This window comes from Nannobrachium achirus (assembly GCF_963921795.1).
Source record: "Nannobrachium achirus genome assembly, chromosome: 19".
NCBI classification, from domain to species: domain Eukaryota; kingdom Metazoa; phylum Chordata; class Actinopteri; order Myctophiformes; family Myctophidae; genus Nannobrachium; species Nannobrachium achirus.
The window spans coordinates 55635587-55647495 of record NC_137826.1 but is presented as its reverse complement, the minus strand read 5'-3'; the positions used below and the strand labels follow the sequence as shown (position 1 = coordinate 55647495).

At 45.7% G+C, this 11909-nt stretch overlaps 1 protein-coding gene across 1 annotated transcript; it reads left to right on the top strand.

The window, feature by feature from the left end:
- Positions 1–379: 379 nt before the first annotated feature.
- Positions 380–11515, top strand: LOC308304936 (kelch domain-containing protein 3-like; the record flags this gene model as incomplete). The annotated part of the gene is made up of 2 exons (XM_080749560.1): positions 380–1532; positions 11346–11515. The coding sequence occupies 2 exons, from the start codon at positions 380–382 to the stop codon at positions 11513–11515; spliced, it is 1323 nt and encodes a 440-aa protein (XP_080605686.1).
- Between the last annotated feature and the right edge of the window lie 394 nt (positions 11516–11909).

Here is an 11909-nt window from a genome sequence, read left to right as displayed (position 1 = left end):
GTGTGTGTTTCCCAAAATTGCACCTTTCTACTTAGCATTATCTTTATCCTTCTTACTCATTTGGGCAGCAGTCTCAATTATTTCTTGTGTCATGACCAAACTGTAGGAGAGCTTGGACGTGATTGAAAAACGGTTATAAAGTAGCCAGATTTCCAAACCAGATATATATTTTAATTGGTTCATTCATTTTCATGAAAAATCCAGAGACAAATAGAAAACCCAACCCCATGGACTTTGAGGATTGGCCATGCTCCGTGTGACATTCTTGCCAGTTGTACCAATAGAACTGTCAGTGTGTGCAGTAGGACTATAGTATTTTGCAAAGCAGCGAATGAGATTCAGTGAATCCATTGCAGGTGTTCTGCCGCTCTGGTGTGAAATGATCCGCTGGACGTTATATCTGAAAGGCCCAAAGGGAGGCCATGCTGTTGTGGCCATGGGGCACAAGGTCTACTACTTTGGAGGGTACTGTGACAGGGAGTCCTACAACTACGGCGAGATCGTCGTTCACATCTTCAACACGGTGTCTTTGTGCTGGTCCAAGTTGCCCCCAGTGACAAACGGAACGGAAGAACATCCCCTCGAGGTTCCCTGCATTCGCTGTAGACACACGGCCGTGCTGATAGAGAACGTCATCTACATCTGGGGGGGCATTACCAAGAAAAGGGAGTGCTCCGACATGCTTTATGGGTTCCACGTCGACAGCCACAGGTGGTTCAAGCCCACGATTTCGGGGAACGTTCCATTGGCGAGGATCAATCACTCAGCCTGTGCCTTGGAAAAGGTCATGTATATCTACGGGGGATACAGCCATCTGACTGGACGCACAAATGACATCCACAAGCTGGACACCACGACAATGGTCTGGTCTTTGATCAAAACCAGAGGGACTCCGTCCCCTGCTTCATCCTGTCACTCGGCCACGATGATCGAGACAAGGATGTTTGTATTCGGGGGCCTAGGGGACCATTACTACCACTACAACAACATCAGTGTGTTTGACACAGAGACCAACTGCTGGCTGAGCACGCCTACGGCACAGCTTCTCCCAGAGGGACGAGCATTCCATTCAGCCTTTGCCTACAACGGAGAACTGTACATATTTGGCGGCGTTAACCTATGTCTGCGCCGAGAATTCAACGATCTCTGGAAGTTCAATCCGGACACTTTCTCCTGGAAGAAGGTTGAGCCAGAGGGGAAAGGCCCATGTTTATCCATGTCTAATTTTAGGATGTGCTGTTGCATGGTGGGGGATCGCATCGTCCTCTTTAGAGGATACAGATACAAATCGTTTCCGGTGGACGTCGGAGAATACAAAAGATACACGCCTGCCGATGACCTGTACGTCTTAGACCTGAGTCCTAGTCTGAAGACCTTATGTAAGCTGGCGGTTATTCAGTATGGCCTGGAGCAGGCAGGACTCCCGAGTGACATCAGGTGGGAACTGGCAGCCATGACTGCCAATAGCAACAGAAAAAATAACATGAGTCTGTTGAGGATGAGGATGTTGAAGATCTTTAGAGCGCTGACCTGTACATCTCAGACTTGAGTCCTAGACTCAAAGTGTTACGCTAAGTCGAGAGAGCCCATTCATGTTATTGTAACCATTATTATTAGAAATTATCTTTACGGCGGGACTCTGAAATAAGATGCAGTTTATAACGGGGTCAGTGTGTCTGTCCAGAGGTAATCTTGCATTGCGCCAAATGTCTCAAATCGGGCAGAAACCATGCCCAAATATGGAAGCATACATCATAGACGAACTAGGATCATAGACTGGCCACATGAAGTCCACATGAAATGCTGTTGTTGGACCCAGTCTTATGTATTTTGTTTATTTCATGTTTTTCTTCCTCAAAACCTTAGCATTCTCTAACACCACCATACTTTAACCTAGATGCTCTGTCCTTCGGGAATAGCTGGGAGTCCTGAAATCTTTACTTTTTGATACATCTAACTTTTAGTTGTTTTCATTTAGGCATTAATGCCCAGGTAACTATTATGGCATACATCAACAATGTACCAACTGGTGAGAGTTAGTGAATGGAACATTACACATCTAGCTATTTATTTTTTCTTCTCAAGACCTTGGCACACTCCAGCTCCGCCATACTTTCACCTAGATGCTTCGTTCGGACTTCAAAATGTGTGTCTGCTTTGTGAGAATCTGGGACCTTCAAGAGTTCGTCCTAGTGTAGTGGTTAGAGCACATGCCCTTCGTTCAGATCGTTGTGGGTTCAAACCCTGCCTGGTGTCAACGTCAGCAAGGGCATGCAGTTGCAATGGGTACCGGAAGCCAAATCAAATGGGTTCAGATTTATGAGCCAAGTCTCCTGAGGAGGCGCGTCTAAAGCCTGTCCTGGACGGGAGTCTCCAGACATAAAAACTGATTCCGTGATTTTCCGTCTCAGGCAGGAGGGAACATTTTCTATCCCGATCTGTTGAGTCTCTGAGCATGGCCTCTTTGACAGCTTCTGGCTGAATTCGGTACAGGAGCATTTCCTGCTTCCGTGTTGCGTGTGACGCATGGTGGTTGTCAGTTTCCAGGAGGTCTGACCAGTTGTTGCTTCCGATGTCCATGCATCGTTTTTCCCGTTAGGTGGAACAGGTTGCTCAGGGGGGTTCAACCCTTTTCATATTATATATTCGGCATTTGAGCCATGGACCACCATTTGATGAGATGTTATCGTTGGATACGATTTTGTCCACAATTCTATGCTGTATTGTATGTACCATAGGAAAAAAAAACAGGCCCACCACAAAATATAAATTCTTCTACATTCTCTAATATTGTAAATTAAGTAATGCAGATTTTTAACAATAATTGAATCCTTTAACTCAAGAGTTAAAGATGTATAAGGGTCCATTTGGTTACCGACTCTCGTGGCTGGGGACCACCTGGAACCCCCTCAAGGACCACTGGTGGTCCCCGGACGCCAAATCAAAATGGGTCGACAGGTTGTATAAGCCAAAAAATCAAAATGGGTCGACAGGTTGTATAAGCCTGCACTTCAGGCGCATTCAGGTTTTTTCCATGAACTCCAAGCAGGACACTCCTTTTTGGAAGTCCCCAAAGCCGGCAGGTGGCATAGTTCTATGGTACAATTAAAGGGATCTCCGGTTCTGTGAACCATGAGCTAGGTGGTGACACATCAATTAACCTCTCTTGCCGCTCAAGAAGGCAAACCTGTTTGGGGTACGAACACTCTGAGCTAACGCGGACAGTTTGTGTATGCAGATGGGCGGGCGTGGCGAATCTCTCTGCGAGTCTCCAGCCAATAGCATGTGTTCTCCTCCCCCCTCCCCCCTCTGCTCCTCTGCTCAGCGCAGAGAACGCTGCTGCGTCATGACGTCAACACATTCGGTGCGATGCTCTCTGCACTCTGATTGGTTAGGGAAATTCTTCACTTCCTACAACAGTGATCATAACGGGATCGCCCAGGCTTCTTTTTCTTCCGATCGCCAAAAGAAGCCTGGGCTTCCGATGCTAGGGTATGAATGACGACCTGGGGGCCATGCCACCACTTATAGAGAGATAAGTGACGCCATCATGTTTTGTGGTTTTAACGCTGGCCAATCAGAGCATTGGCCGGAAACCTCCAATTGCTTCTCAAAATCACCTGGGGGCGTGGTTTTACCATGACTAGTCCTTACCCCGTAGGCCACCCTTACCCGTGTGGTTGCCTATTTATAGTCTGGAAAAACAAAATGTCATGTGAGGCTTGACCAATCTTAGAGCTTGCACATGGGCGATCACTTGACACTTGGCGGACAGTCTTTACCTGTCTGCAGCCTTACCCTTTTATGTGGTTTTTGAAGCGGTGAAAGCCGCTTCCAAGGAGTGGCTTTGTCTGTCCCGTACAGTCTGTCCCATAGGCTTCCAAGGAGTCCCATGTCCGTGTCATGTCCTGTGCATGCAGTATTGAGGATTGGTCAAGCTTCATATGACAATTTGGCCCTCCAGACAAAATCATTCATTCATTCAGAATTCATAAAAACACATAGAAAGTATAGATCTAGAACATAGAATGTATAGATCTAGAACACAGATTTCATAGCTCTAGAACACATAGAATGAAAATTCACCGCTTCACTTCGAACCGAGGTTTGATTTTTTATGGTCTGGATGGCCGAAATGTCATGTGAAGCTTGATCAATCCTCAAGCTTGAACCTCACCAAGGATATGGAGGTGTTGTTGTCTTCAGACGAAAGGTTTGTATTCAATTTTTGAGCGGTGCAAACCGCTCCTATATTTCACTTTCGGTTTATTTAGTTAAAACATATAAGCACGGGACGATTCTTTCATTCTTCATCGATTGGCTAGTTGAGTAACTAAACATTAGAAACCGTTCTACTCATGTGTTAGCCAAACAGAACAGACCAATCAAATGCTGTGTTGTTCATGTTAATTTAGATCTGTCTTGGCCATTACACTTGCACTTGAGACCGGTTTAAAGTTCATGAAAGGTCCAGGCGTAATGGCCAGGTTGTTTCATATCCTGGACCTCTCCTAAACCTTAAACTAACAGATTGAACACCACACAGGATTCGAAACAGCAACCACGCTACATTACCCTTGCAGGCTATGATTACTGTTGCGAATCCTGTGTGTTGTTCAATCTGCCAGTTTAAGGTTTCACATTTTATATACTGACCAGGGGTTCTGGTCTGACGTAACATATAAACATGGTTGCAATGAAGATTTGCGCATGCTGTTTTACCAACACGTTTTACAGCATCCCCATTACAGTATTAATGATCATACATATATGAAAATCTATATTTCTTTTTTCGTTACGCTATTAAGGATCATGCATAATGAAAATCGCCTTTGCACCGCTCACTTCGCACGGGTGCGATTTTTATTTCTCTTATCTGTCTTCCTTTGCACTCTGTCAAGGTGCCAACTTGCGACTTGTACACTCGTGGCCATTTATGGCCTACTTGTCCGTCAGCAGAGTGCGCAACTGCTGTGATTGGTGCTGTTCGGTGCAGTCTGTATGTGGTTGAGAACGCTGCTTGCTCCCTCAATTGGCCATTGTACTGTCGGTTGAAAACAGACAGCCGGAAACAGAAAGCACTGAACACAGTATCTAAGCACTTAAGTAATAAAGATGAACAATAAAACAGAATAAAGGAGAATAAGGGAACATATAGTGCTGAGTCAACAGCTACCAAAAGCTCCAGGGGCTGTCTGTCAGTCCGTCAGTGAGTCACACTTTTGCCCTGCTCATATCTCCACAACCGTTGCCCCGATCCATGCCAAAATTTCCACACAAACTCCTTGCCTGCCAAACTACAACCTCCAAGGACCCCCGGAGTTCCAGGGACCCCCAGGTCCCTGGGGGACCCCCAGGTGTAAAAACATTACCACATACACGTCACACTTTCCCCCTACTCATATCTCGGCCACCGTTGGCCCGGTCCATGCCAAAATTTCCACACAAACTCCTTGCCTGCCAAACTACAACCTCCAAGGACCCCCAGAGTTCCAGGGACCCCCAGGTCCCTGGGGGACCCCCAGGTGTAAAAAAAAATACCAAATGTGCAAAAATGACCAAATGACCACCCCCACGGGGCTGCTCACGGGGAATTCCCGGGGACCACCCACTCCTGGTACTCCAGAACGGATGCAAAAGTGGTGGCGCCCCCAGTGGAGGACCCCCTCCACTGCAGCTCACATAAAATGCCCTAACTCGGCCTAGGAGCGTCCGGGAGAGCCGGGGCCGGTACCTATTCGTCCGCCAAGGCAACGCAGAGACCCCACCCCTCATTTCTCACATGGCCCTCTTCTAGCGAGACCTACGGTCGCTTATCTCCCGATTAGGGAGTCTTACTGGTGTTAAGCACTAGCATACTGTAAATATCTGGCTGAGTCAAATTAATGACTTAAGTTGTGTGTGCGTACGTGCGTACATGCGCGCGTGTTGATGTGTTTTGATTCATAGTGACAGTTTGTGTTGTTGTTCCACTGAGTCTTTGTGAATGTAATGACTGCTCCTGTTTACATCACAGCTTTATTACATTGACTTAATGAGGCTAACCATCATCCTGGGAAGACCCAATCTCTCTCTCTCTCTCTCTCTCCCACCCCCACAGCACTCCAAGCTCAGATTCGCTGCTAATTTAAAAGCTTCAACGATCTCTGTAACGAACACGTTGCAAGTCCAGATGACAGACATGTTGGAACACAACACTCCGTCCATCTGTCCGTCCGTCTTTCTGTCAAGCTAAAGCCGCATGCACACCGAATCAGTCGACTCTGTGTCTAGACGCATGGAACGCTGTTCTGCATACGACCTCTCTGTACATGGCACGGTTCTGGCATGGAGGTGTGTCTTGGCCGGTGCTGTTGTTTTATAATTGCACTGTTTTCGTCATTTCCCTGTTTCATTTCCCACAGCCACCCGCGGCACAGGAGGGCTGCTTCCATTGGCTGGACCAATCCGTGGACGGACGAGAAGTTTGAATAAAGAACCAAAACGACATGACTTCCATAGGAAAGTAATTGAAAGCGGACTCCACTCACTCTAACCGCCGCCAACCCATACTTGGTGTGAATGGCCTTTTATTAGCAGTAGAGTGAGTAGACCAGGCTTTCTCAAAGTGGTGACTTGTCAAAGAACAATTTGGAAGCTCCACGGGCTGTCTGTCAGTCAGTGAGTCAGTGAGTCACACTTTTGCCCTGCTCATATCTCCACAACCGTTGCCCCGATCCATGCCAAAATTTCCACACAAACTCCTTGCCTGCCAAACTACAACCTCCAAGGACCCCCGGAGTTCCAGGGACCCCCAGGTCCCTGGGGGACCCCCAGGTGTAAAAACATTACCACATACACGTCACACTTTCCCCCTACTCATATCTCGGCCACCGTTGGCCCGATCCATGCCAAAATTTCCACACAAACTCCTTGCCTGCCAAACTACAACCTCCAAGGACCCCCGGAGTTCCAGGGACCCCCAGGTGTAAAAAAAATACCAAATGTGCAAAAATGACCAAATTACCACCCCCATGGGGCTGCTCACGGGGAATTCCCGGGGACCACCCACTCCTGGTACTCCAGAACGGATGCAAAAGTGGTGGCGCCCCCAGTGGAGGACCCCCTCCACTGCAGCTCACATAAAATGCCCTAACTCTGCCTAGGAGCGTCCGGGAGAGCCGGGGCCGGTACCTATTCGTCCGCCAACGCAACGCGGAGACCCCACCCCTCATTTCTCACATGGCCCTCTTCTAGCGAGACCTACGGTCGCTTATCTCCCGATTAGGGAGTCTTACTGGTTGTAATGAATTAGGAATGCAAGTATGCGACAAACAAACACATCTTATTGAATTCAAGTCTCCATAGCAAAAGTCATTTTGGGGGTGAACTACTCCTTTAAGGTACCTGAGACTTAGTAAGATGCACGTATACAGTTATTTGCAACCTGTCCTAATGGAACTTGGAGCTTGATATTCTCTCTCAAGTTTCCCTCGTGACATATACTGTATCTTAGGGATTGACATAATTACGTATGTTATATGACATCAACCTAAGGTGCTTTAAAGCATGAATGCAATTCAGGGGTGCCGTAGATGAAAAGTGTATTTACAATGATGCCCTAGCACCCCTGGAGTATACTCTACCCAACGATGGTGAGAGAGTTTAGAACACAAAGGAGTCTCTCTCTCTCTCTCTCTCTCTTATTAATTTCAGCTGGTGACATATTCATGTCTGCAGGAGTCCAAGGCTGCAGGCTGAATGATTAAACGTCGTCCTTCTCCTGCCAAATGAACAGGAGCATCGGTGCTGACGATGGGGTTACAAATGAATGTCATGGACATTAACTTGACACAGAGTCCATTATCTTTTCAAGATGTGACATCATGTCATGTCAAATTACTTAAAAGGCTGTCCGGTTTCCTCACAATAGGATACAATGTTCAGGCAGTGTATTATTTAAAGCATACAGGCTTTACGTATTTCCTGAGCGACACCCTGCAGAGGGTGCCGCCCGCCATTTCTACGGTGTACACGGTAGTGTAAAGTAACTTGTAGCCTACATTTACTTAAAGTGGGCATGACATGGCCAAAACAGCTAATTATGGCTATCAAATTAGCCAATTTTTTTAATGATGTCATGTACCCCCATGTTAAATTACCCAATCAAATTAATTTATTGTAGTTACTGTACTGAAAGTAGTACTTTCTGTACAGTAACGGCAATACATTAATTTGATTGGGCTAATGGGGGGAGGGGCGGAGACTCGCGGAGTCGAGTATCCATATCATTATCTTTTGAAACTGCCCCAAAAAAAGCTGTCCGAGGCATGTTTCCGACTTTCTAAACCAACTTTAAAACTATCAGTTCTAGGGGTAAAAATTATACACCATTCGCTATAAAATGGTAAAAAAGTACGTCTTTTTCAAAAAAGGTGTCAGAGATTCGTTACGAGGGTCAACACGCTTCTCAGTTCTCCCCGTCTAAGGGACGGTTTTGTCGGCCATACCCTGCTGTGTCTTCCGCTAGCCGCAATGCCGTTACGTTTCAATATCACGCGGCCGGGACAGCTTAGCCTTAGAACGAGCGTCCAGCGATCTCCTTCTCCTCGGCAGCTTTGAGCCCTTTTAGCAGACATATGTCCTGCTGTCTCGGAGGACTGAGGTCCGTGGCTCATACACTCTGTGTGTGTGTGTAGCCTGTGTGTGACACACACAATAGCTCTCCAAAATAGCCTTGCGGTGCGGCGCTGCTACACGCTAACAACAACATCACGTTGTGCGCGGCACGGCAGGACGGACGAAGTATACATTGCGAGGCACCGCACAACGGACGAAGTATACATTGCGCGGCACCGCACGACGGACGAAGTATACATTCACTACTAACTGATACGGCCCCGCCTCCTTTTCAGACCGTTTGAAGAAACACCACGTGACTTACTGTATCATAATGTTAAATTTCGGCCGGTGTCACGCCCCCTTTAAGTACTGTACTTAAAGGGGAAGACCACCCATTTTCAATATTGAAATATGTCATTAATATACATTAGAGGAGTTGTGTGGAAATAGAAAAAAAGTTCCCCCACTTCTGTGTTGCCTAGAACTGGAGGATTGATTTTGGGGTTTGTATTGTAAAGTACAACTTGATGACATCACACATTGTACTTTACAATACAAACCCCAAAATCAATCCTCCAGTTCTAGGCAACACAGAAGGGGGGGAACTTTTGTTCTATTTCCACACAACTCCTCTACGGTATATTAATGACATATTTCAATATTGAAAATGGGTGGTCTTCCCCTTTAAGTACAATTTGGAGTATTTGTACTTCACTTATTCACTTAGTATTTCCCATTTTCAATAATTTTACTTCTACTCCACCACTGGCTGCGGTTTACACCGCAGAAATGTCTCTCTACGGGAGCGCCCGGGAAAACGGTCTATAGTGTGTTAGTACATGCAGATTTGAACCACTTTAACCATTATTTTATGCTTTAACTATTAAAAAATAGCAGATAAACAAGCTCACAGTGCCGCACTGCGAGCTTGTACAGTAGATCTGCTATTTTTGAGCAACTCATTTGTGCAAGTCTTTAAGTATTTTTACCCGATTCTACAAATGTCTTCTAAATCCTCCTTCTAAAATGAGTGGTTCTCAAACTTTTTCATGTCAAGGACCCCCCAAATTACATGTATTTGGCCGCCGAACCCCATCTCAAAACATGTTGTTCCAGGGACCCCCTCAGAAGCCAATATTTGGGTTACAAATGTTCACTTTTAAAAGGATATATTCAAAGATACAAAATGCAGATCTACAAGCTTGCAGCGGGGCACTCACTCGGCGCCACGCTGCATGTGAGCTTGTAGATCTGCTATTTTTCAATAGTTAAAGCGTTAAATAATTCTAACCTCAGCCTCTCAACCAGGGTCCACTAGGGCAGTGGTTCTCAACCTGTGGGTCGGGACCCCCAGGGGGTTCCCCAAATTATTTTGAGACAGCATTGTTTTCTCTAGTCTCAACAGTAATCAAACCAACACAAATTTTAAGTGTATACTGTACTTGTGTCCCTTCCTGGCAATGTAGTGGAGTCAAAAGCACACAAACAGTTGTGTTTGAAATATATAGTGATGGCCATGTGCTTGCAAATAAAACTCATACAATAGTATAGCCTATAATAATAATAATAATGAGTACATTAATGTGTACACAGTTAATGTCCACCTTAGCAATGATTGACCGCAAACAACAGTAACAGTTAACAGTAGAATAACAATATTCTGTACATTGAAACAATACGCACTATATAGGATGCCATGTCAACAATGACCTGGCATCTGTCTAAATAACATTCTATCTAAATTACATTTTAGGTTTTGCATTTTAACCCTCTAAGGCCCACGGTTGTAATATTACAACGTTTGTATTTTATCCAAAAAAAGGTTTAAATCATTTTATTTTAGCTCCCCCTACCACCTAAACACCACCATTGGATTCTATTGTTTAGTATTACAATGCCATTGGCCACAATATTTGCATATAAATACCCCCCACAGGGGCTGACATTCACACCCGCCACACCCGCTGAAATTCCAGAGTTTTGACGAACAACATCTCACTTTTTCATGGAAGCTATACCTCACAAAAACATAAGTAAAATGCCTGTACTATTTTTTTTGGTGATCATTAGAATGTCTAGAACATGTACATATGTCATTATTGTGAAAAATATCCCCCATATGTAAATTAGAGCATGATTTATGATTTTTGATTTATGGCTATAAAATCTTACAAAAACATTTTTTTGAAAAAAACATTACATTTTCCTCTTAATATGACTCCTACAACACCATCTGATTCTTTTCAATTTTTTATTTCAAGTATTTCTTAATGCGGGCCTTAGAGGGTTAAGCCTGCAAGGTAATCCAGGATAGGGCAAGTGCTACAGGCTAAGGTAGAGTCTGAAGAGGTGAGTCTTCCGATTATGTCGGATAATTGGGAGTGAGTCTGCAGTTCTACTTCTCTAACTTAATAAATGCATTTCCGAAATATGAACAAAGAAACTGACACTTTATTCATGAGGACAGAGTTACATGTGACACGCACGCACGCACGCACGCACGCACGCACGCACGCACGCACACACACACACACACACAGGAAGGCTTAAAGGAGTAGTTCACCCCCAAAATGCCTTTTTTTCTATTGATTGGAGACTTGTATTTGTCGCATTCCTATGACAAAAAAAATAAAAGATATAGTAAATGTACTGTAATGTAATGTGTGTGGATTCCGACTCAGGAATCAATGGGGGTATAGTTATTGTAATCAAATTATTGTCTTAGGAATGAGACAAAAAAACAGCAAGAGCCGCTGACCAGCCCGTCCACGTCTTAGACGCGTCCTTAGACGTGTCCACGGTCAAAGACGTGGACGCGGACGCAGAGAAAACGCAAAACAAGCAGACGCAGGCGCGGGGCGCCTCCATGGACGAGACGCAGGCGGGGGGAGCCCGTCCACATCCATGGACGTGACCACGGGAAAAGACGCAGACGCAGGGCGCCTCACTGCGGTGCGGTAGTAGACGCGGGGTTACTGCGGTTGCGTCGGCAGGTAAGATACTCAGTAGTGTCATGGTTACTGAGGTTAGGTTTAGAGTTTGGGTTAGGGTTAGGTGGTCATTAGAATCCACGTTGTCAAGAAGTGGACGAGGAGAGCAGCAGCTGTCTCCGCGATAGCAGCTGCTCTCCTCGTCCACGTCTTGGTGGTGCGTCTGCTTGCTTCGCGTTTTCCCTGCGTCCACGGTCAAGGACGTGGACGCGTCTAGGACGCGCCTAGGACGCGGACGGGCTGGTCAGCGGCTGTCAAAAAACAAAAAGAATATTATTCTCCACGGTTTGATTTTTATCAATAGAAAAAAGAAGTTGT